Source organism: Agelaius phoeniceus, chromosome 19 (genome assembly GCF_051311805.1).
Source record: "Agelaius phoeniceus isolate bAgePho1 chromosome 19, bAgePho1.hap1, whole genome shotgun sequence".
Lineage (NCBI taxonomy): Eukaryota > Metazoa > Chordata > Aves > Passeriformes > Icteridae > Agelaius > Agelaius phoeniceus.
In genome coordinates, this window is record NC_135283.1 from 4,046,113 (window position 1) to 4,071,711 (window position 25,599).

At 41.6% G+C, this 25,599-nt stretch overlaps 1 protein-coding gene across 11 annotated transcripts in view; it reads left to right on the plus strand.

Annotated features, from left to right (window-relative positions):
- TNRC6C (trinucleotide repeat containing adaptor 6C) overlaps window positions 1-25,599 on the plus strand; it is a 65,559-nt gene that overhangs the window by 20,673 nt on the left and 19,287 nt on the right. For 3 of the 11 annotated variants that reach the window (XM_077188396.1, XM_077188394.1, XM_077188399.1), the window contains exons 2-13: window positions 189-2,774; window positions 9,827-10,036; window positions 11,212-11,378; window positions 12,020-12,124; window positions 12,567-12,647; window positions 13,248-13,317; window positions 13,513-13,658; window positions 18,957-19,130; window positions 20,349-20,495; window positions 20,900-21,022; window positions 22,332-22,415; window positions 24,026-24,257. In XM_077188396.1, the coding sequence (XP_077044511.1) occupies window positions 407-2,774; window positions 9,827-10,036; window positions 11,212-11,378; window positions 12,020-12,124; window positions 12,567-12,647; window positions 13,248-13,317; window positions 13,513-13,658; window positions 18,957-19,130; window positions 20,349-20,495; window positions 20,900-21,022; window positions 22,332-22,415; window positions 24,026-24,257 (3,907 nt within the window). In that variant the 5' untranslated portion in view covers window positions 189-406. The remainder of the gene's footprint in view (window positions 1-188; window positions 2,775-9,826; window positions 10,037-11,211; window positions 11,379-12,019; window positions 12,125-12,566; window positions 12,648-13,247; window positions 13,318-13,512; window positions 13,659-18,956; window positions 19,131-20,348; window positions 20,496-20,899; window positions 21,023-22,331; window positions 22,416-24,025; window positions 24,258-25,599) is intronic. The other 8 variants (XM_077188398.1, XM_077188395.1, XM_077188397.1 and 5 more) reach the window with 7 other exon arrangements.

Consider the following 25,599-nt stretch of genomic DNA (forward strand, 5'->3'; position numbering starts at 1 on the left):
AAACAAGTTAATAGGAGCATCATGCTCCATCCATTGTAGTGAGGAAAATTGCTTTATTATGTTAGAGAATGTACTCTAAATTTCAGCAGAATGTAGTGTTGTAACTAGTGATGTAAAACAGTGCTTTTAATAGAGGGCTTTTGCAGTGCTTGAACAGTGGACTCATTTTTAACCTTGGATCCTTTCAGATCTCAGCCACAGTGGATTGGGAGACCATTATGAGAATTCCCACTGGGGACAGCAGCCCGCTTTCAGGAGTGAAGGCAACTGCAGCTGGGATAAAGTGATAATAGACAGGACTGACAAGGAAGCGTGGCCTTCCATTACCGGAGCTGAGACTGAGTCTGCCTCAGAATGTACTACAGACACTGACTCTGCCTCCAACTGTGGCTCAGAGAACAGTAGCATGGCTACAGGGAGTGCCCAAGGCAACTTCACTGGACATACAAAGAAAACTAATGGCAATAATGGCGCCAACGGAGCACTCGTCCAAAGCACTTCTAACCAGAGTGCCCTTGGAGCTGGTGGAGCCAACGGCAACGGCAGCTCGGCCAGGGTGTGGGGGGTGGCTGGGGGCTCCAGCTCTGGCCTAGCTCACTGCTCTGCCAGTGGTGGGGATGGAAAGATGGACAACATGATGGGAGACGGTAGAAGTCAGAACTGCTGGGGTGCTTCCAACTCGAATGCTGGCATTAATCTTAACCTTAACCCTAATGCCAATCCAGCTGCCTGGCCTGTACTTGGACATGAAGGAACTGTGGGAGCAGGCAACCCTTCCAGTATTTGCAGTCCAGTCAGTGCCATAGGTCAGAACATGGGCAACCAGAATGGGAACCCAACAGGCACCTTAGGTGCTTGGGGAAACTTGCTGCCGCAAGAGAGCACAGAACCACAAACGTCCACTTCTCAGAATGTGTCTTTCAGCGTACAACCTCAGAACCTTAACACTGATGGACCAAATAACACTAACCCCATGAACTCTTCACCAAACCCTATCAATGCAATGCAGACAAACGGACTGCCGAACTGGGGGATGGCCGTGGGCATGGGGGCCATCATCCCGCCCCACCTGCAAGGCCTTCCTGGTGCTAACGGGACAGCAGTTTCTCAAGTCAGCGGGGGCAGTGGTGAAGGAATGGGCAGTTCAGTATGGGGGATGTCCCCAGGTAATCCTGCCGCAGGAAACAGCAATTCTGGGTTCAGTCAGGGGAATGGAGACACTGTGAACTCAGCATTAAGTGCTAAACAAAACGGATCCAGCAGCGCTGTGCAGAAGGAAGGAAACGGAGCGAACGCGTGGGACTCGGGGCCTCCCTCTGGCCCCGGGGTCCTGGCTTGGGGCAGGGGCGGTGGCGGGGTTGGCAGTGTGCATTCTGGAGCCTGGGGCCACCCCAACCGCAGCGCCAGCAACGGCGTCAACGGCGAGTGGGGCAAGCCCCCAAACCAGCATTCCAATAGCGACATCAATGGGAAAGGATCAACAGGGTGGGATAGCTCGAGTGTTACCAGTCCCAATCCTGCCATGCAGCAGGGCAATGAACAAATGAACTCTTGGGCCAAAGCTGCAGCATCTGGCACCACAGCTAGTGAAGGAAGCAACGACAGCGGTGGGAGTCAAAATGAAGGCAGTACTGGGAGGGAGGGGGCTGGAGAGGGCAGGAGGAGAGACAAAGGGATGATAGACCAAGGGCAAGTTCAGTTGCCAAGAAATGACCTTGACCCCAGGGTCCTGTCCAATACGGGGTGGGGACAGACCCCTGTGAAGCAAAACACTGCCTGGGAATTTGAAGAGTCCCCAAGGTCTGAACGGAAGAATGACAATGGAACTGAGGCCTGGGGTTGTGCAGCTACTCAATCTTCAAACTCAGGGGGGAAGAACGATGGGTCCATCATGAACAGTACAAATACCTCTTCAGTATCTGGGTGGGTCAACTCTCCACCGGCAGCTGTTCCAACAAATACAGGTTGGGGAGACAGTAACAACAAAGCACCAAATGGCCCAGGGGGGTGGGGAGAGTCAGCAAGCTCTACTACTGTTAATAATGCTGCTGCTGCCAAAAGCGGCCACACTTGGAGTGGGACCGCAAATCAGGAGGACAAATCACCTACCTGGGGTGAACCTCAAAAACCCAAATCTCAAAACTGGGGAGATGGACAGAAATCAAATCCAAGCTGGACTTCAGGAGGTGGAGACTGGACAGATTCATCATCTGTTCCTGGACACTTGGGTGATGGGAAGAAGAATGGATCTGGATGGGATTCTGACAATAGATCGGGGTCTGGCTGGAATGATTCCACAAAGTCTGGGACCAGTGGGTGGGGGAATGGCACAAACAGCAAGGCTAATACAGGTACAAGTTGGGGGGAATCTTTAAAGCCAGGCCCCCAACAAAATTGGGCTAATAAACCCCAGGACAACAATGTGAGTAACTGGGGAGGAGCTGCTTCTGTAAAACAGACGGGGTCAGGGTGGGTTGGTGGGCCAGTGCCAGCCAAACAAAAAGAGAACTGTGAGGCAACTGGCTGGGAAGAGCCATCTCCACCGTCCATTCGCCGCAAGATGGAAATCGATGATGGTACCTCAGCTTGGGGAGACCCAAATTACAACAACAACAAGACTGTAAACATGTGGGATAGAAATAATCCTATAATTCAGAGCAGTACCACAACCAACACCACCACCACTAGCACCATTATCAACACCAACATGGTTGAACCTCAGCCATCGCACCAGTCAAGTGCCCAGCCGAACCGGTCCCCGCTGCTTGGCCCAGGTATGGCTACAGTTTTGTGAAATAGTTCATAAGATAGGTTTAAAAGATGCTTTATACCAGTACTCATTGCTGAATGCTGTCTGTCCTGTCGGTGTGTTGGGTAGAAATCCTGTGTTTATGTCCAGAATATGTTTGTTCCTTTGCTCTGAAGCTGTCTTGTCTTGAGGACAGAACCCATGGAACCTAACACAAATTTCCATAATCTGAAAGAATGTAAGAAAGGCTTGAAACAATATTTGGTCAATAGCATGGTAGGTTCTTAGATTGTGGATCCATGTTCATTTTAACATCTGTTCCACAGTTATTTAACACCTTTTAATTCAGCCATTTGAGAGGCTGGGGGATTTTGGCAAACCTTTTTTCTGTTGTTTGTCTGCTGTCCCCACTGCGCAGGCTCAGTGTGTTTAGACAGTCTGCATCTGTTTCTTTTCTGCAAAACATCTCTTGGCAACAGATGTTTGTTAACAATTGCATGAATTTAGGCTGCTGCTGTTTCTCTGTCCAGCTTGTTGTCTTTTATGAAGAAATGGTTCTCTTCTATGAAGAAATGGTTCTCTTCAGGGGTGAGGCATAGGCAGCATGTCCTGGATTTTGTGTGGTTCTCAAAAAGCAGGACTGATTCCAGGTGTTAATATCCAGGGTGGCTGAAGTTAGATTATCCTAACTTCAGCTGTGTTTCAAAGACAAGGTTTAGGTATTTAGGAATTTTTCTAATTGAAGGCAAGGTGCTGTTGTAGACAAGCAGCAAGGAATAAAAATGCATAAAGAATGGGAAAAAGCTTAAAAGAGAGGTATTTAAATAAAGGTTACACTAGCAGCCCATATCTATATCATGACCACAGACCTCTCCTAAATAAATCTAATCATGCAGTACTCTTTTAAATTCTCCATCTGAGTTTTGTTTCCAGGTTTTTGTTTCATCGTGGTCATGGCTAAGTACTGACTTTTTAACCACATTTTTCTCCAAGTGGGATTTGTTCTCTCATTTCCATCCTTTTTCTCTTTGATGTTTTGGAATGTTTCAAATTTGCTTTAATGTCTGTATAAAAATAGTCTTAGGTTCCCCACTCTGGTCAAATATGTTAACAGTAGAGGGTACCTATTTTAATGAAATAACGTGCTCCAGAAGGGGAAATCTTTAAATGGCTTTGTACTTGGTCAGCCCAGCATATGTGACTACCTTATTTAATCCATATTTAAAACTTTACCCATGAAACAAGAATTCAGATTCCTGAATTGTAATGGAAGTATCATGAAAGTGGATTTTTGGTTGGGTTGAGGTGAGGTTTTGTTTTTCATTAAGGTGATTTTTGGAGGATTACTTTGGTGCTTGTGAAACTGTTCATACACAGCAATGCATTGTTAATGTTATTCAAATAATTACCACCTTATAGAGGAAAACTTAACGGTCCTGAGCCCTTCAGATTTTGAAATGGAATTTAAAAGCTGCTGTTACTCTGCAGTGATTCCTTTGGAGCATGGACAGCAGCACAGGAAGGGTTTCTTTGAAGCAATTTGTTTACATATTCAGAAAGCTGCCTATGAGCACGTAACCAACCAGGTTCAAGTGAGTGTTGGACTTCTTAAAAAATGTGAGCTAGAAAGATTCTAAGATCTTTTAAGATAAGCAGATCTTTGATCTTCTCTTTTGTTTTTTTAAATTTTCCTAGATAAGCAAAGCCAGCTCTCAGAATATATTTAAGTCAGCATGCAAGAAAGTACAAAATGAGTCATAGTGAAAACAATTAAAAATATGGTTCTGATATTAAATTTAGATCAAGTTGTAGCAGGCATAAGTTAAACCTTGTACTTGGTATAGTACAGCAATTCTGGGTATAGTGTATATAGAGTATATAAAGGTGTATTACCAACTCTTGGTATAGTACAAGTATAAAGGTCAAACATGGAAATATTTGGAAGGATTTTTGTCTAAATGGAAGCAAGGAACAGTCCCTTTTGTCTTGAGCTCTGCTGTGTGCTTGTGGTCCCTCTATGTGCCAGAGAGGGACCATAGCTGTGCTTATCTCCCACACAGAGCAGGATGCAATTCCAAGGGATGGATCCCAGGGATTTGCCTTCAGGCAGGAGGGCAGGAGCCTCCCTTGCCCAGTGCAGGCAGCACATGGCAGCTGCACAGCAGCGTCCCCGTGCTCTGGGGGAAATGTGCACAGACCTGAAACATCCACAAATCATCCAAAGCATGGGAAGCAAGTAGTGAGGGTCTCACCTCCCATGCAGACAGGGCCCTGCCCTTTGGATTTGTGCTGTTTAACTCTTTTTCCTGCTCCAATCCCCTCTCCGTTTAGCTGTGCATTTGCAGCCTCTGCAGGGAATCCTGTCACCAGGAGACTTCTGCAATCCACAAGCAAAGTTCATCCAGCAGCAGTTCTTTTCCATGCAAAGCATGATTGTGTTATTAGAGCCTGTGCTACAGGGCATGCTCATCTAAAATCCTGCAACTCTTGAACTCTGTAGTTACCATGGGCATTTTGTCACCTGTGTGGGTCATGACAAGCTCTGCCAGTCACTTTCTGGGAATATAATGAATAAAGAATCATGGATTCCATTCCTGTATAAGTAGGGAGGAGTTGGCAGATGGAGGTTGTCACAGTCACACGTCCTGCAGGCAAAGAAGTGGATTTTAATTCTGCTGCACAGCCCTAGTTAGGAGTTCACAAAGGATTAACAGTTCCTTTTGGGATTGGAGTGTATGCTTTATTAGTTTGGAAACAGAGGCCAAGTTACAGTCTTGTTATTCAAGTTGTCACCCATCCCCAGAAGTTCTCCAGATCCTTTGAAGGCAGAACTTAAAAGCCATTGATGGGAAGCAGATGTTGGTAAACACTTGGTGAAAATAAGGAATGCTCTAAGGAGTTTCATTTTCCATTGGAAAAGAAGAGGAAAAAGAGAGGAGGGAAAGAGAGAGATAATGTGATAGATACAGTCCTTAGTGGTTATAGGAGCTTATTCTTAAGGTACTGGTGAATTACTTAGAAAGGGGCAGAAAGCTGGTGGGTCTGAGTTAGATTGGGGTTTAATCTAAATTACTTGTGCATAATTCTTCCTAGCATTTCTAACTCATGCAGCTTTGATATGAGGGGAATAAGAAATGAGAAATGGTTTTGCAAACAGAAATAATTTAAAGAGATTTTTGGATCCCAAAGAGCATCAGATCCTCCAAGTGCTGAGGAGTGGGCTTGATGCTTTCCTGCTCATTACATCAGGAGAGCCTGGCAGGGTTCCAGCATCCTCCAGCTGAGGAAAGCAACAACAGAAGATAACACAGGCTTCCCTGTGGGGATTGTAGGTCACAAATTAAGGTCTTTGTGGTTACTAGAGAGTGAGGAGCTTAAGTTTTAAAAACCTGAACCGGGTCTAAGTTCTGAAAGCTCCAAACATCTCTGTTCCTTTTATAATCCTGTGCCACTGAGTGGCAGCTCACATGGCAGTGTTTTTCTTACTTTGAACTTCCATCAGAATGGATTTGAAAGCAGCTCAGCTTTGGGCTCCTTTAGGGTGCTCATGTGCAAACCTAAAACCCTCTGGTGGGTGCTGAGCCCATGAATAGCCAGGTTTTGGGGGGCAGCCAAGTGATGCTGAGAGAGCTGCCCTCGATTTTCACACAAGGGTGATGTCACTGCTGAAACCCAAATTAGAGCTTTCTGAATGCTCAGTGATGAACTGGAATCCCTTTCAGAAAATGAGAATTTGAAAGATTAAGGCTTGTAAGTGGCTCTTAAATGTATATATAAAACCCATAATAATTAATGTGTAATTAGTAAACAACATCTTTTCTGCCTAATATCTTCTTTTTTATCTATATATGGTTCTAATATTTTGGTTTGCCTGTATTGTGCTCATGTGCTCTGGTATTTATCAGGGACCAACAACTTGAAAGAAAACAATTTCTGCCATCCAAATAGCTATAGGGTTATTTTGAGGGAAAACAACTGCATCCTGCCACAGCTTAGTTAACATTTCACTTTCCCTTGAGGATTTCCTGTTGGCTGTGGCCCAATGTTAATTATGTTTTTATTTCTATAAAACAAAGCTCTGCCAATGTGTCCATGTTTATTACTTACTGGGATCTTTTCATTTCTTGCAATTCTAACAATGTTTAAAAACTTCAGTACTAAAACCTCACTTTCTTGCCAAAGAAGCCTTTAAGTGGAGCATGTTCTGTTGTGAAACAACATTTGTGCAGATCTGGGTGGGTTTTAAGGAGCTTTTTACCAGAAGAGCTTAAATCTGTATTATTTTCATGATACAGAAAATAGGAAGTTTTCTCCAAGCAGAACTTTTGAAAACATTTGGCCGGTTCAGTTTTTGAGACCACTCAAAGGTCTTGGTTTGCCTTCCCACCAGCCATGGGGAGTTTTGCATCATTCATTCAAAAATGTAACATTATTCACCTTTAAACTTTCTAAAACAGAATCATTTGGGGTCATAGAAGATAGCACAGAGACAGTAGCACTGGGACAGGAGTATTTACACAGAGGGGAAACAGGTTTGCAATTGAGAAATGCTCCAGAACTTACAGACAAAGTTCAGTTCACAGGTTATTTTTCCAGCAGCCTTCAGGTTTTATTTACTAATTTCCTGCACTTAATTTTAGCTGTTAAGATAGTTTGGAAAACTTTTTGTAGATTTATTTTGTTTGCTTTTCTGGACTTGTACTATTTTGTGTTAGTGAAGGCTGGCTCTCCCATTATTTGTAATCCCATATTATTTCCTGCTCAGTGCATTTAAAAGCACTTAATATAATTTGGACATGACACATCTGTGGCCTTTAGTTGAAGTTGTTGTATTTCTAAGGGCAACAGAGGAACTGGGGTTTTTTTGAGGTTTTTACTCTTTAGCATAGCACACTTTGGCTTTTTAATGTATAAATTGTGTTTTAAGGATGATTTCCTAAATTGAATTAAGTAAAGTTTCCAGTAGAGGTTGCATGAAGTCAGGGAGATGTTAACACTCTGCACTGTCCCTGTTTGCAGGCTCGGTGGTGTTGTGGAGATGTTTTGTTTTGTGTTTCATTTGCCTGCAGTTAATCTTTTTCAGCTGCCAGTATGATTTAATACACACAGTTGTCTGCCAGTTGCCTCCTGAGTAGTGAGGCAGAAACTCAAATAAATCCTCTCTTAAATAAAGTTGGCTAGAAAATACAAGCAGGAACCTTGAAATAAGCATTTCAGGTGCAACACCAAGGAAGCTGTCATGTTAACTACAGGTTCATTTGGGTACATCTGTGGATCTGCCAGTTTATCTTCTTTACACACCTTAAAATAACCAGAAATGTAAAGTACATTGATCAAGCCTAAACCATGGTATTTTGGTTTCAAATGGAAATAGCTTGAATGAAATAGTGACATTTTGGATTGTTTCAGGAGCTCTCTTTTAATTCAGTGCCTCTTGCTGGTAGAGAAGGAGTTTTCTGAAGCTGCAATACACCAGTGGAGAGTTTGACACCCACTGTGCCATCTGCACTGGCATCAGTGTCTGAGAGAGCTGCAGTAAGGAATAGGACCTAAAATAAATATATCATGCAGGGACATGGTATCAATGCACAGCTCTGGGCCCATCTATTTGATTGTTTCCTCTGCCAGGCAATGTTTGAGTTGTTATTGGCAATGGATGCTGCTGCATTTCTGGTAAGGAGAATTCTGTGGAATTCAGTGAGTTCTGCAAGGACTTGTTGCTCAATGAACCATTATTGTTTGCTATTCCAGTGTATTTCAAGGTGCTGTTAGACACTCCCTTGCCTTTGCCTACCTATTCTGGGTGTCTATTTGTGGAGAAGATGTTGTTCCTGCACTTTGAAACATTTCCAGAGTATTTTTAGAGATATCATTGTGGAGCAAAAAAAGGAAATAATGCTGTGGCAAAGCAGCATCTGGTCATTCACTTAGAAAATACTCCTCTTAATAACATTCATCTCCAATGAAAAGAGAACAAGTTCCTGATTTAGCAGCCTAATTACCAGTGGAATTTTAAAGCAGATTAAATTCTGCAATATTTGTGAAGATCTCAGCTGTCATGTAACGGGATGTAATTTTTTTTACAATTGTAGAAAAATAGGTTAGTGTCAAGTGTCTGTAAGAATTTTGTTTTCTTGCTTGTTGTGCCTCTCTTTGTGCTCGTTTACAAAGTACCTTGAACTCTACCCGTGATCCAAGTCCTCTCTCCAGAGCATCTCTGATAACAATGGCTGTAAATTCAGGTTCCCCTTTTGCTGTGTGGCCAGGTTGCTCTGTAGGCTCAGGAGCCCTGTGGCTGTTGCTGCCACGTTCAGCTGCAGGGCTAAAATCCTGTCAGATGGATTTAAGAGCATTACATTCAAGGCCAGCCAGACTAAAGCTGTTTCTTTGGAGTAGCTTACGTCTTCAGTGAGTTCATGTAATGCTCTGTAGGAAAACAATGGCTTCTACCTGCCATTCCTTGTGCTTTGATTATGGATTCTAATTGCAGTCTTGATTAATTCCCCTTAAAATAATATTTATTATAATGTAGAGGGTCAGTGATGAGGGATAGGTGGGTAACCATGAGCTGTAATAAAAGCTTTAAGGAATACATTCAGCACAGATAATCTTCACTCAAAGTGGGAACAATCAAACAGCATCTTACTGCCAGGGCATGAGAAAAAGATTTTATGTTTGTAAACAGTGAAAAGGAATTAAAATAGGTTAAGATTTTTCAAGGAAGCAAGGCCCAAGTCAGACTGGGGTCTTGGTCTTTGGAATTCTGGCCCTGGGCAGGGAGGAGCAGCTGCTCCTTGGGACCAGTGTGGTGCTCACTTGGCAGCCTGGTTGCTGCTGGCTCTGGAGAAAACCCCTCTTTCTGTTGTGTTGACAACTTGACATTAGTATTGAATTAAGAAAAAACTCTTAAGACCAAATTTAAGGGATTGTTTTAAACACACATAACTACAATCACTGTATGTACTTACTGGTTCCTGCTCTTTCCAGAGAAACTCACGGGCAAAATTTAAACTTTTTTTTGAATTATTTGATGACGAAACCTTTCCTCTCATCACTGTTCTCCTTACCTTGCTCCAGCAGGCTGGGGAGAGATGCCTGCTGTCCACACCAAGAGTGAAGCTTCCTGGGGAGAGCCCTCCTCCCCTTCTGCTGCAGTTGATAATGGCACTTCAGCCTGGGGGAAGCCCCCCAGCAGTGGGACTGGGTGGGGAGAGAATCCTGCCGAGCCTGCAGGGACCTATGGAAGAACAAATGCTCCAGCTGCTGCCCCAGCACTGTGCAAACCAGGTACACACAGGGCTGCCACTGTCCTGGCAGGGGAGGGGGTTTGCTTCTGCCACTTGTGCTTTTCTCTGCATTCCAGTCACAGGCAGCCTTTGTGATTTCATTCTCAAAACTGTGTTAGCTGTCACAAGGCCATGTTAATCCAAATACTCAGTTAATTCAGAAATATGAATATGGTGCATCCATCTGGAAATTTAAAAGAGAGTAGTTTTGTGTGTTTGAAAAGCAGCATGGCAGAGGTGCAGGAAACTGTGAAACTGCAGAAGAACGTGACTAGGACTTCAACCCTTGGTGTCTAAAATAAACCTGTATTGGCATGAGAAGCAGTGGAGAACAGTCAGGATAGAATTGATTCTGGTAGGAAAAGCAACACCTGAGACCCACTAATCATAACAACCTCATGTTGGGTTAAACTGAGTGTGTGGGTGTTTTCTTCAGCCATTAAAACTGTTGCCAGGTTCAGGAACATCCTGAACAACTTCCTGCTTCGTGATTCCTAACTCGGGTATTTGATAAATCTCCTCCATCTCTGAATGTCCTGAGGGCCACTGATTGCTTTAGACTCTCCTCTTGGCTGTGGAGGTTGCCTAGAGATTCACTCCTGCAAAATACCACAGTGAGACATAGTTAGAATTCCCAGAAAACATAAAAGGAGGAGTGAGAGCTCTTAAGATGAGTAATCCCAGCTTTAAACAGAGTAAACAGAAAAAAACAGACTGAGGTGACACAACCTCGTCACTGAATGTGAAGTGTTCCTGCAGCCCACAAGCTCCTTTCAGATTCTCCATTCTTCAAGATGGGAATGAGTGTCTGAGCATTAATGACTCTGAAATCTGGTTTGTTCATGGAAGAATGTGGTAGGTAAAATGGTGAGGTTCATTGAAAGCAAAATGGCACTTAATAAATGTGTGCTCATACTTTGGTTCCTTGTTCCTGGGAGAGTGGAGTGGCCATGACCACAGATCTTAATGGTTCTGGGAAAAGCAGGACTTGGAAGTTGCTGGATGTTTTCTTCTCTTAGAGAACTTTCCTTTTTTTTGCTAGCTTCAAAGAAGACATTCTAAGCTGTGTGATGAACCTCTTTGTCTCTTGAAAATGCTCATGTTAGCACAAAAGACTATTTCTGTGAAATTTGCAGGCAGCTGAATAATATTTTTCTTCTCCCACTTTCCCTCCAGCTTCAAAATCTATGCAAGAAGGCTGGGGCAGTGGTGGGGATGATGTGAATCTCAGTACTAGTCAGTGGGAAGATGAAGAAGGAGATATGTGGAATAATACTGCTTCACAAGAGAGCAGCTCCTCCTGTAATTCCTGGGGGAATGCCCCGAAGAAAGGACTTCAAAAGGTAAGACAAAAATAAAGACACTCTCTAGCAAGAGTGGAATTAGTGTAACGTTTGTAGAATAAGTTGTCACAAATTTGCTGGTGCATTACACCTGAAATTAAACCTCTGACACCTGAACACAAGCACAGCTTGCCACTACAGTGGTTCAAGTACAGCCTACCTTGTTTCCAGGGGAAAATGGGAGATCTTTGAATTTAGGCATGTCAGATGCTTTGGGAGTTTTGTTGCATTTGCCTTTGTTTTCTCTAAGTTTTATAAGCTTCCATGTATTCTAAAGAAATGATAATGTATTAGCAGAAAGAGAAGAAGGTGTTAAGGGGGCTTTCAGACACTTCCATGGTGGTGGAAAAGCAAACATTGTGATGGAGCTGTTGAACACAAAAAGCTGTTTCCTATTTGTGAGGACAGTGTGTGTGTGTGTGTGTGAGAACAAAGTGAACTTGTGTTAATGCTGCACTCAACCGAGAACGTAGACAATTGTGTGAGGAAATTTTCCATTGCACAGTCTTTATTTCAGGACAAGGCCAGGCTGTAACTTAAAGGAATTGGGAATGCATTTAGCCACTTTGTTTGTTAATCCATTAGCCAACAGTTAGGCCGGTGATTTGATCAAGTATGGTTGTTTCTTGTACTGTCCGCAGCCCAAAACAAATCCGCGCTTGTCCCTTGGTACTTTCTGGAGAACTGAAAAGAAGAGACTTCTTAAGGATATTGTGATAGAAAAGCTGCACAAAGATCTTTTAAAGGTGTTTATCTAGACGCTCTTGTTTGTTTTTAAGAAAATACACTGAGTAACATTCTTAACTTCAAGGTTGCAAACTTGTTTTTGGGAATGTTTTTCAGGAAGTGTTGTACTATTTCAGCTTTATTTCGTTATATTTTTCTGCCAAGGATTAAAATGAAATACGTAAATTCAAAGGTGGCTTTAATTCAGTGGCCAGCAAATCAAATACTAAATAGTACACTGAACACCTATTCAGCTGAGATAAATTTTTACACTTTTGGGGGAAGAGAATCTTAGTCGCGTTGCTCGGAGGGTTCTTCAATACTTTCTGAATTAATGTACTAATACATCTTTCAGTAGCATGTGCTATTAATAAAAACCACTTACCATTTCTTTTATGTACATCTCACTACAATGAACGTGGCAAGCAGCCCATTAATGGAATCTCCCATTTATTTACCAAGGGCATGAAGACATCTAGCAAGCAGGATGAGGCCTGGATCATGAACCGTCTGATAAAACAGCTCACAGACATGGGCTTCCCTGTGAGTAGTGCTCAGCCAGCACACTGTGCCTTAGCTTTTAGCTTGTACTTCTGACTGTGGCTGTTTCAGACTGTAGCTACACCAAGATCTTCAGTCTCCAGGCCAGCAAGTAGCTCTGACCTGCATTTAAACACATACTGTGATTTCAGAAATCTGCTCTAAACCTATTCCATGCTCTGAGATGAACTGGGATAAGATTTTGAAGTTCATAGTTTTATAACAAGAGGTATTACTTTGAAGTGCAGTAATAATCCACTCCCATTCCTCTTTTTTCATTAAACAGGTGAAATGAGAGTATAGCTGGGTTGTTTCTTAGAGAAAGTCATATCATTGTGATATTTGAGTTGTTCATGAAAAACAGGAATATGTTTAAACAGAACAATGTGTTTCACCTTGTAGAGCCAGTACTTCCTTGACAAACTGAAATACCTGAATTGTGAGAATTGCTGAAAGCAGGCAAAAACCACACACAGACATTATTTAGGCTGCTGAGTAAACATTAAACCCAGTATTTAAGAGTTGTGTCTGTTTTCTCAGGTTACTTTGAAATCACATGAACGTGATTACTTTTCCTCTTAACATAATTCCTGTTTTTGACAGAGAGAGCCAGCGGAAGAGGCCTTGAAGAGCAACAGTATGAATCTTGATCAGGCCATGAGTAAGTATCTGTGTAAGTAACTTTTTTGTCTTTAAAGCTACACAGGAACCCTGCATGAATATAAGCATTTGATTGTACTCAGACTAATTGGAAAATATTTATTTTTTTGCCTTGCTTTTGTAAGCAAGATGAATTTCTCTGAACTGCTGTTGGCAACTTTACTCCTTCTGCCTCACCTTTTGCAATATATTTTCCTTTTCTGTGCAGGTGCTCTGCTGGAAAAGAAGGTGGAAATGGACAAGCGTGGAATGGGAGTGACCGACTATAATGGAATGGTCACCAAACCCCTTGGCTGCCGCCCACCACCAATCTCCAAAGAGTCTTCCATGGACCGCCCCACCTTCCTTGACAAGGTGAGTTTAGCAGCAGGAACATGGTGCATAGTGTAAAAATGCTGATGATTTCCACTGTCTGCTTAGAAAGCGTAGAAAGAAATGTGATGGATATGGGTTTGTTCCTTTTCTTGTGTTTTTTCAGTCTCGTGGGGAATTCAGTTCTTGTGGAAAGGAGCAGTGATTTGATTCTCACATAGAAATAAAGAATGATCATCCCCTGTTTTACACTTGAAAACTTGCTAAGGAATCAGTAACATGGTGGAACTAGAAATGGGGGGGAAAAAAGAGCAAAAAACCTCCACAGGAATCTATGAGAGTGCAGTCAGTGAACCTTGCCCAAATTCACAATCAGGCAGGACCAAGGCCAAAATCTTCCAAGAAGTAGGCTCTTAATTTCTCTTCTTTTAGTTTTGAGCTTCTTAAAAATTCCAGTGGAAGTTCAGTACCTAAATACAAAGGAGGAGTTCAAAATCTTCCAAGAATTAGGCTCTTAATTTCTCTTCTTTTTAGTTTTGAGCTTCTTAGAAATTTCAGTACTTAAATACAAAGGAGGAGTTCAGGTATTTTTGTTAAGTCTCAGAGCAGACATGCACAGTCATAAAAAGCTTCTCCAATGAGCTTCCCTTTCTGTGATCACATATGACAAATTTACCAGCACCTTTTAATGACTGAGGAAAAGTCAGAAGTTTGTGATGTTCAGGATTCAAAGTGACTAAAGAAGAGAATATATGGAAAAGTGCAGCCAGATCTTCAGTAGGAAATGAGATTTACAGCCTTGACAGAAAATCCTGGAGGAACTTACCAAATCACCTAAGAATCCCCCTGAAAATTATTGATAAGTAAAGAAGAATCTCAGATGTCATTCTGTATTTCACAGCTTATTTAAAGGTTCATACAGATGAGTGGTGGAGGATTCTGACCACAGAAATCAGTGCTTTTGACAAACTGTGCTGCAACCAATTCATTTCACATGAACTGTGTACAGGTGTGAGGCAGTAATGAAATCCACTCAAATAAAGCTCATTCTTTGCCATGGCAGAATTTAATGAATGTGTTAATTGAAGGCCACAAAAGATGCATGCATGCCAGTTAGCCTTTCCTTTTCTTGGATAACAATATCTTCAGCAGTGAAATTCTTGCCAGAGAGAGAGGTGCATTATGTGCAGCATGATGCATAATTCTGGAAACATATGTTAAACACAACTATTGAGAAGGGAGTACTAAAATCATTAATATTCATACAGTAAGTAAAATCTATCAGTCTAGGCATAATCTGTCACAGTGACTTGGCTCTAACAAAGGAAATAATCCCACACTGTATTTGTTAGCTATCACAGTGTTGAGCAACTTGCTAAGTGAATTAAATAAATATAATTTCTACTCTAAGAACACAGAGTTTTTATTCCTCCAAAGAAATTCTTTCCAGATTTACAGCTCATGCTAGTTAAGCAATTCCTCCAAAACCTTTTTGCCCTTTGAGGTACTGTTTCAGGGCATGAGTCTGGAGCTGTCTTGTTTCTGTTTAGGTCATCCTTGGTGAGGAACAAGCTCTCCACACAGCTGGACAGAGCACTCCAGCCAGCATTCCTTGTTTTACTTACTGCTTTATCAAGTCATCATCCTTTTATTGAGTCTTCAATAAGTTCTGCAAGGTTCTTCTCCATGAATTTGTAATTTGGGGTAGTATGCTCATTGTTACCACTCTCAGCTCACCTGCATTGAGACACCATCATTTTTCTCTAAACAGCTAAAGCCAGCACTTCATATTGTTTTAACTTTATACATTTGAGGAGGGAAAATTTCCAACCCTGACATTTGCCTGTGGACCCAGTGAACTCCCTGTTCTCTCTGCATCAGGAGTGATCTGTGCAATTCAACATCACCTTTGAGTGTTTGCTTTCTCTGCTTGCTGCAGGTGCTCTTTATTCCATGTCACACTGAGTCAATCTTCAGCACTCGGTGCTTTGTTAATTTATTATTCCTCAGGATGTTATCTTGACCTGTAGCACCATAAAAGGACAAGGGAGAATATCCAGTGGCCTTGAGGGAATAGAGATGCAGCCCTGATACGTGATCTCAACCACATTATGTCACATTTGGTGGCAGGCATGCTGTGCTTAGGTGTCAGGTTGGCCTGAAGATGTTACCTGGTGCCTTCTGGAGCCATCAGATTTGTAAGAAAAACATGTCAGATTTCCCTGGAAACATCCTTAAAATACCAGGAATAAGCCTAGAGAAGGGATCTTTTTTTTCAAGTTTAGAGTTTAGCTTGGGACTCTGAAATTCTCACCTTGCAGATGAAGTGTCCTTTTCCCTACCCTCACAGTCAGTGAGCAGCTCCTCTGCTCTACTACTGCAAAATTCAGGTCTACAAGCCTTGATGCCTCTCAGCATCCAAAAAATCTTCCAAAAATCTTCTGACTAAACCTGTTCCTTGTTTCTGATCTGAACATAGTGTTTGTTGGGTTTTTTCAACCTCATCCTTCACATTTTGAGCCCAGTAATCTCTGGGAACTGTGATTGGTTTTCATCTTTGGTACAATAAGGAGAATATTGTGTTAATATGGAGAAACGTTTTTAGATGTCACAGTTAGATAATGATCACTAGGATTTTAAAGTTTTCTTTAAAATTCTTCTTTGCTCCATCTCAGCCACTTGTGATCCAATGACTGAAACCATTCTCATCACCCCTTGTATGATGAGCACTTCTTTGACTATTGCATTTCCTCCAGGTTTCTTTTGCCTAATTCCTGTTTGATTTGAAGATAACTTTATTTTAGATAAGATTTTATTACTTTAACTTCCTCTCTTAGGAAAGGATTTTTTTATTTCCATCTTTTTTTTTAAGAAATCAGTGTGTATTTTCTGCCAGATACTTCTGTAACTGACTTTATACAAAGACCTGACAGATTCATCAACCTCTCATCTGCCTGTTGAGACATTTTGATTCATGAAGTGGCAGTTGTTGGCAGGTGACTGCCAAAGTGTCCAGGCATCCTCTGCTAAATTGTCCATATCTCATAGGACTAAAAACCTTTGAGTAATTACACTCGTATTCTGTCACATTTGATATGTGAGACTATTGTGAGAGACTTCCCAAAATCCTAAAAACCACCAGTGTGGTGCTGCTTTGTGTTAGATAACTCTAGTAGAAAACACCACTACCAGGAGGATTTTATGGGTGTGCCAAGTCCCTTCAAAAAAGTTAAAAGCAGTGCTGGATTGAGCATTAATGTGATGATTCAATTTTTAATTGAGTAGCCTGAGGAAGAAGTGTAACATAAATTTGTAAGAAAATCACTGAAGAGGAAAGGTTAGGTAGAAAAGATTGTTCTTCAGGAAACAATTATTACATAAAGGATCCTGAGAAATAATGGGTCAGAAACCACTGTGAGCAGTAAAATTGTCCTCTAGTCTGGCTTGAAAATGCTAAAGGGTGCTTTAATTTGACCAACTAAAATACTTCATGTTAAATGAATTGATTTTAGTTCAGTTATTGAGCACAGATTTGTGCAGCACAGTGCAACAAGTTCAAATTAAATAAAATAGAACCAGGTGAATATGAACAAAATGTTATAAACTCACACAAAGCCATTTGCTGCAATTCAGCCAAGGAACACACTTGTGAAGGAGTCTGGAAATGAAATGCCTGGGTCTCCAGTGTGTCCTTCACCATCCTTGGCACTGCCTATTTCCAAATTGAGAAAAAATAATGTCAGTAAGGCAAGACTTGAATAAATTTGGGGGGTAGGGAGGGTTTTTCATGGTCAGTAGGTCTGTTCACATAGGGAACAATGGCAGCTGAAGGGGAGAGCGAGCACCAAGCTTGAAATTATTTTCACTTTGAAGGGGGAAGGGTAGAATTGTAAACATGTGTCTGTGATCTAAAGAGAAATCCTTGAACCTGTTACTGTCATGCAAGCTGCAGTTGTTTGTGGAGTGTGACTGATGTCCAGTAGAATGTAAAATATCTCAAGCTGAAAGGCCTTGGGGATATCATTAGAAAATGTCAGTGTCCCCCTCAGGATAGTCAGATAGGATGTCAAGTGTCACTTTGCCTGATAGTAAAGAAACTTTTCCTTTGCATCAAAGGAGAGCTGTAGAAAATGCATTTTTCAGGATTAACTTAAAACATATAATTCACTGAGCATGCTTGCTGCATTAGGTCATCTGTTTGGGTATGTGGTAAGCAGACTGGGCTTCTTTTTCAACAAAGGAGGTTCACCAGTATCTCACAGTCTTCTGGGGCATTGAATTTATTGGTTGAAATAAAGCTCCTCACCTCTTTAAAAAGCCTTTCCTTACAATGATCATACTGCCTGAAAAACACCAACCCAGCACATTGCAAATTAAAGCTTTTTCTCTCTGCCTATTTTTTTGGAGCCCTACTTTGTACACAGTGTTATTTGATCATGCTTACCCCAGGCTTCCCAGACATCAAAGCACAGTTTGAGATAGAACTCAGTGCCCCACTGAAACACGAGCAGAGATCTACCTGTTTGATGGGGGGTGCTCTAATTTATTTTATTTTCTGCCTTGCTGTTTGCCCCCTGTGGGGGCTGCCTCCTGTGCATCAGATCCACGCTCAGCTGTGCTTCCTCACAGCCCAGTTAGCAGAGAGGGCTCCTCCTGCCTTGCTAAAATCTGCCTCCTCCTGGGGATGTTCAGGAAGGCTGCCCAGCTGATATTGTCATTCCTGGGGTTGATGGTTTGTGTTCACTGGCTGCCTTGCAGTGTAGTGTTTCAGAGTGGGGTATTAATAACTCAGCGCTGTGTGAATATTAAAAGAGGCTCATGTGTCTCAGTAAGGAAAGGGGATTAATGCAAAAATGCTTTTTTAAGAGCAGAGCTATGATGTGGAACCAAATCCAGACTGGTGTCAAATAAGCTGATGTGGCCTTTCCCAAGTTTTGGGTTTGTTAAAGTGCTGGTTTGTGTCTGGAGTTTTCCAGACAGACAGAGGGGTTTGCCTGAAATGTGCTGGGCCTCTCCCCTTCCACCTTTCAGTCTGGTGGAGAAGAAAGGAGAAAACCTAAGTGGGGAGGAGGCCACATGATAGCTCTGCAATCAGCTGCTAAAATCTTCCTTTCCTCTGGAAAGGTGGGTGAGGGTGATTGTGCATTTGGGGGATTAAGTACAACAAAGTTACCAAAAACAGTACCTTAATCCTGTTTCTCTCTTTCTTCTCCCTTCACTCCATGCTTTCCATTCCCTGTTACTCATCCCTTTCTTTATGTATCTCTTTTTACTCATCCTCACCCTCCTGTGCCTCCATGGGACTCTGGTTGGTGCTGTGGGCTCCTGGCACGCACACAGCTCACCCTTTCTTTCTCCAATCAGGATGGCGGCCTAGTGGAAGAGCCCACTACTTCACCATTTTTGCCTTCACCAAGCCTGAAGCTCCCCCTTTCAAACAGTGCACTCCCTAATCAGACCCTGGGCGGGATTGCCTCAGGGCTGGGCATGCAAAACTTGAATTCTTCTAGACAGGTAAGGCTGTTGGGGGAGATCCCAAAGGGAATTTGGCTCTCTTGGAGTAGCTGCTAGTGCCTGTCAGCCTCTTTCCCAGGATAAACAGGTTTAAACTGGAGGTGCAACAGCTTTGTTCATGTGAAATATCAGAGAGGAGCTGCCTGCTGTGTAAATGTTTCACCTTACAGGACAGAAAAGAACTGTGTAGTTGTCATTAGCCTGCTGATGACACATATCCATCCAGAAGAGACTGTAGTGTTGTGGATTTATACCCCTGAACCCTGGTGTGGCTCTGCCTCCATTGATGAGAAATCTCTTTTCTTGAGGCATTGCTAATTGTCCCAGACTGTAAGGCAGGGAGATTGCTCCAATTCATCTTTTCTGGCTGGTATAAATACTCTGTGATGAGATGGGGCTTTTTTATTCCTGCTCCAAGTGTCAAGGCATCTCAGAGTTTTAACAGGTGATAAGAAAGAAACTGGGCTTCCAGCACCTGGGTCAGGTAGAGCATTGAGTTAAGGGGTTGTTTTGGCCTCTGTGTAGAACAGGTGAGAGGGAAAGAAAAGGAGAGGAAGTGAAGGGTGTGATAACTGATAACCACCATGAGAGTGAGAAGCCCATTATGTACTGTTGATTATGACAAGGTTATTTTTGCCATCAAACTGAAGTCCCAGCAAAGATATGAAATAACAACACAGAAAAACTTCATCATTCTGTTGTGGCTCTTTATTATGTATATTTTTTTAAAGTCAGTTTTCTTAAGGCAATACTTGTCCAGCACTTACAGCCCATTAAGCACAGCTTTCCAAAGCAGTCTCCACTAATAGCATGTCCATTATCAGTAGCTTTGTAAAATGACTAAGTAAAAAAACTGCTTAGCCAGCTGGAGGATGGGGTTACTGTGAGTTTAATGCCTCCATTCTCCTGTCCCTTACTACACAAATACAAACATTTTTGGCAAGTACTTTTGATTGTTCATCTTGTGACCCTCTAGGGTCCTGCATCCTTATAAAAACCATCTTCAACTTCAGCTGCCTTTTGTTCAGGCAGCTGTACAAACTTTTGGGGGTTTGGGGTGTTGGGTACACGGCAATCTTTGCCTTGCCCAATTCTAAACTTTGTATGTGCTGGTCTCTTGATTCCTGCCTGTCATAATCACTGAGAATAAAGCCTGCACAGACAAGTAGCAGCCAGGTTGTGTCACTAAGTGCCTGTGTCACTGTTGTCCTGCTGCAGATACCGAGTGGCAATCTGGGTATGTTTGGCAATAGCGGAGCAGCACAAGCCAGGACCATGCAACAGCCGCAGCAACCGCCAGTGCAACCTCTTAATTCATCCCAGCCTAGTCTTCGTGCTCAAGTGCCTCAGTTTCTATCCCCTCAGGTCAGACAACACCTCACTCGTGTTTTCCCTTTCCCTGGAACTCTTCCCATGTGCTCTGTCATGCTGCTGCCTGGCTGTGTCTGTGTTATTTGTTTGTTTCCTAGGCAGGAAGATGGGGCATGGCTGAGGTGTTCTCACATGCATGTCATATAATTGCCTCTGAGAGCACATTCTTGTCCTCCTTTTTGCACAATGGTGTTTCTGAGGCATTTGTTCTCATCTCTTTTTTAATAAATGAACACTTGAGTACGGTTATTATGATTGTATTAGAGCCTCTTGCTAATTTTTTTGGTAGTTCATGGTGATAATAACATTTTCCAGCTGATGTGACTTTTATTAATGGCTCACACAGTTACCACTGTTAGAATGAAATGTACAATGTTTAACACTCTTCTCTCCTTTAGGTTCAAGCACAGCTTTTGCAGTTTGCAGCAAAAAACATTGGTCTCAGCCCTGCACAGTTAACCTCGCCAATTAATAATCCTCAGCATATGACGATGTTGAACCAGCTCTATCAGCTGCAGCTGGTAAGTTAAAAGACATGGCAGATAAGCTCTAAATCAGAATTGAAGGCATGAAGATAAAATAGGAGAATGACTACATTTTTAAATGACATGACAGATCTTCAAAACAATCAGCTGCTGATTTCTTTGGTAAAGTTTCTTTTTAAAGAAGCACAGTAATTTTTTTTTTTTTTTTTTGCCTCGGGCTTTATAAATAGTCATTTGTGGAATAATTATCCTTTACAGCTGATCAGTGGAACTAAAAATCAGCTGTCTTCCTACTGGTGTGAATAACACAGTGTGTTCTCAAACAGCACTGGCCTGTGTGTTACATGTCAGTGGAAAGATTAAACTGGACACGTGTCACAACAGAAAGAGAAATCTTGGCAGTGCTGGTCACCTGAGCTACCTACAGAACTTCTTCACTTGCCTCACTGAAAAATAAAGCTTAGGGTGAATTTCCTTTATTTAATGGAGTGTATATTAAACACATCATGTGATAAGAGCTGCTGCTTACTTCTGTGTACTTCTGCCGTGTTCGCAAATTTTACATCTGTATTTTTAATGCATATGAAAATACTTAATTGGATTTTAAGAATATTTTAAAAAGAGATATTGTGAACTCAGTATTGGCCAGGGTTAAACATAAAAATACAGATGACAGATTAGTTCAGTTGCTGATCTCAGTGTGCTAGTCAAACTCTTTTATTCAGTGTTTGATACTATTACTCATTTCTGATTATTTTCTCTAGTTTTGAGGAGCACAGCATTATTGTCATAATAATAGAACAGTACCCAGCTACTTGAAAAATACAGAATTCCTTTGGATTTTGAATTTATCAAAATGTTGATGAATTCATCAAAGTGTTTCAGAGAAACTTACCTTGCAAAAGAATTTGCTGCCAAGCCAGCTACCTGAAAATTGTGGATTTTTTTCAGGAATAAAGCAGCACAAGTGATTTAACTAGAAAGTGTTGGCAGAGCTCAAAATGGCCAAACCAAAACCAGCAATCAGTATTTATACTATTTGTATAATATCATAAACTTCTTTTTTAATTTTTGCTTTGTGTTAGAGTTATTTCAGAAAAAAGTAGGTTCCTCTCTTTAATGACCACTTTTTGCCATGTGGACTTATTAGTTGGTTTTGTTTTAAAAATGAACATGGGACTTAAATAAATGCATTTTAAAATGCATTTGCAACAGGATTATTACTGTTGCTTGGTGGAGTGTTTTCAGAGCACTGCAGAGTTGGCCTTTTCTGTGCTGTGGTGCAGCAGAGCAGCTGGAGGGAGCGTGCTGAGTGTGCTGTGTCTGACTGTCCCTGTCCCCACAGGCATACCAACGTTTACAAATCCAGCAGCAGATGTTACAGGCTCAGCGTAACGTTTCCGGACCCATGAGACAACAGGAGCAGCAAGTAGGTGTCCCTGCCAGCCCCATCTCTGCTTTCAGTAGCTTGGAGAGGCTCAGTGACATTACAGCAAAGCAGCTAAAGCATCCTTAAATCAGGGATGCAGTGCATGCTTTGAGTGCTGGGCAGGGAGGGTGCTGAGTACAAATAAAATAAAACATAAAGCTTATAAATAAAAAAATAAAAAAAATCCACAGCCTTGCTGGAGGAAATCTCTTCAGCCCTTTGCACAGGCAGTTTGTATTTGTAAGGAGGTGCAGTGTGTTGTTTTACTGTAGAGAAAGGCAGAGTGTTTGTTGTTACAGCAAAGCAGCTAAAGCATCCTTAAATCAGGGATGCAGTGTAAGGCTATAGTACTGGGCAGGGAGGGTGCTGAGTACAAATAAAATAAAAAATAAAGCTTATAAATAAAAAATCAAAAAATAAAAAAAATCCACAGCCTTGCTGGAGGAAAGCTCTTCAGCCCTTTGCACAGGCAGTTTGTATTTGGAAGGAGGTGTGCAGTGTGTTGTTTTACTGTAGAGAAAGGCAGAGTGTTTGTTGTTACAGAAAAGCAGCTAAAGCATCCTTAAATCTGGGATGCAGTGCGTGCATTGAGTGCTGGGCAGGGAGGGTGCTGAGTACAAATAAAATAAAAAATAAAGCTTATAAATAAAAAAATCAAAAAAATCCACAGCCTTGCTGGAGGAAATCTCTTCAGCCCTTTACACAGGCAGTTTGTATTTGGAAGGAGGTGCAGTGTGTTGTTTTACTGTAGAGAAAGGCAGAGTGTTTGTTGTTACAGCAAAGCAGCTAAAGCATCCTTAAATCTGGGATGCAGTGCATGCTTTGAGTGCTGGGCAGGGAGGGTGCTGATAAAAATAAAATAAAACATAAAGCTTATAAATAAAAAAATAAAAAGAATCCACAGCCTTGCTGGAGGAAATCTCTTCAGCCCTTTGCACGGGCAGTTTGTATTTGGAAGGAGGTGTGCAGTGTTTTGTTTCACTGTGGACAAAGGCAGAGGTGTGCAGTGTGTTTGAGTGGCTTGCCCACTGACAGGTGTTTGTTGTTATAGCAAAGCAGCTAAAGCATCCTTAAATTAGGGATGCAGTGTGAGGCTATAGTACTGGGCAGGGAGGGTGCTGAGCAAAAATAAAATCAAAAATAAAGCTTATAAATAAAAAATCAAAAAAATCCACAGCCTTGCTGGAGGAAAGCTCTTCAGCCCTTTGCATAGGCAGTTTGTATTTGGAAGGAGGTGCAGTGTGTTGTTTCAGTGTAGAGAAAGGCAGAGAAGTGCAGTGTGTTTGAGTGGATTGCCCACTGACGGGTGTTTGTTGTTATAGCAAAGCAACTAAAGCATCCTTAAATCAGGGATGCAGTGTGTGCCTTGAGTGCTGGGCAGGGAGGGTGCTGAGTACAAATAAAATAAAAAATAAAGCTTATAAATAAAAAATCAAAAAAATAAAAAAAATCCACAGCCTTGCTGGAGGAAATCTCTTCAGCCCTTTGCACAGGCAGTTTGTATTTGGAAGGAGGTGTGCAGTGTGTTGTTTCACTGTGGACAAAGGCAGAGGAGTGCAGTGTGTTTGTGGATTGCCCACTGACGGTGTTTGTTGGCTCTCTCCCTGCAGGTTGCACGTACAATCAATAACATGCAGCAGCAGATCCAGCAGCACCAGCGCCAGCTGGCCCAGGCCCTGCTTATGAAGCAGCAGCCTCCCCCTCCACATCTATCTTTGCACCCCTCTGCAGGCAAATCAGCCATGGATAGCTTTTCACCCCATCCCCAGGCTCCCGGCCTTCCTGACCTGCAGACCAAAGAGCAACAGTCTTCACCGAACACCTTTGCTCCTTACCCTCTTGGTGAGTGTCCTCCTGCAGCAGCTCCTCACTGGGAGCCCATCTCCTCAATTTACACCTCAATATTTTGCTCCACACTGTGACAAATACATATATCTATATATATTTATGTATCTCTCTCTATATATATCTATATATATATATATATAAATTTATATATATCTATCTATCTATAGATATATATATATATATATAGATATAGATATTTAGATAGATATATAAATATATAGATAGATAAAATATACAGATAGATATAGATAGATATAGATATATCGAGAGAGAGAAATATATATATATATAATTATAATTTTTATATATACATATATGTGTGTTTGGTTTTTTGTTTATTAAATAGCACTGAAATCACAGAACAAAGTCATACCTTTGTGGTGGCTGTACCTGCTCACCTGTGTTCTGCCTACAAATATCAGAATATTTGCCTAATTAACTACTTATATATCACAGAATAATGAGGTTGGAAGAGACTTCTGAGATCAAGTCCAACCCATGCCCTATGTTGCTATTTATGAACTGAATATAAACCAGCATCATGTTGTAAAATACACAAATGTCATATTGGTAAACAGGAATATGATCTGGGAAAATGTGCAAAGTCATCTTTCTGCTGTAATCAGCACTGTGAGGGATCAGTTTTGGTCGATGTATTTCAAGAAATATGTGGATCAGTTTGAAGGAATGCAGAAGGATTGTAGTGGAGGTGATTAAACGTTTCAAAAACACAATTGGTAAGGAAAAAAATGAAATCCTCTGCTCAGAAGTCTAAAGAGAAGATTTAAGAATCTTCGAAAATGTAAGGGAGAGCTAGGAAGGCATTTTCTTGCATTTCCTAATGCAAGAGGTAATAAACTTAAGTTGCATAAAAGAAGATCTAGTCAGAACATTAAGGATCACTTAAGCAGAGTAGATACTGGAATAAATTATTTAGGATGTTCCTGAAATCTTTACCAGCATTTTCTGGTAGGTTAGACATAGATCTGTCAAATATGATTGAAGTCAAAATAATTGATTGGGCCTGGATACAGAGGGAACAGAGCAACCTTTCAGACCTGTTTGCTGTGTGATTGTTTGATGTATGCTACAGACTTCCTTTTTGACATAAAGGAATTAATTTAATCTCTTTGTGACTCTCTTTATGCTGAATACAATAGCATTGCCAAGCTTTATCTGCCATGCAGCAGTTAAGAAGGTAATTCTGACTGCTGTGGTGAGCTGTTGTGGCTGAGAGCATCAGAATGCAAAAAAAATTGTGAATTAAAGGCCTAAGTCTGAGAGGGTCTTATGATATCTCAGCTTTCTGTGATCTGCTAACATTCAGAATTATATA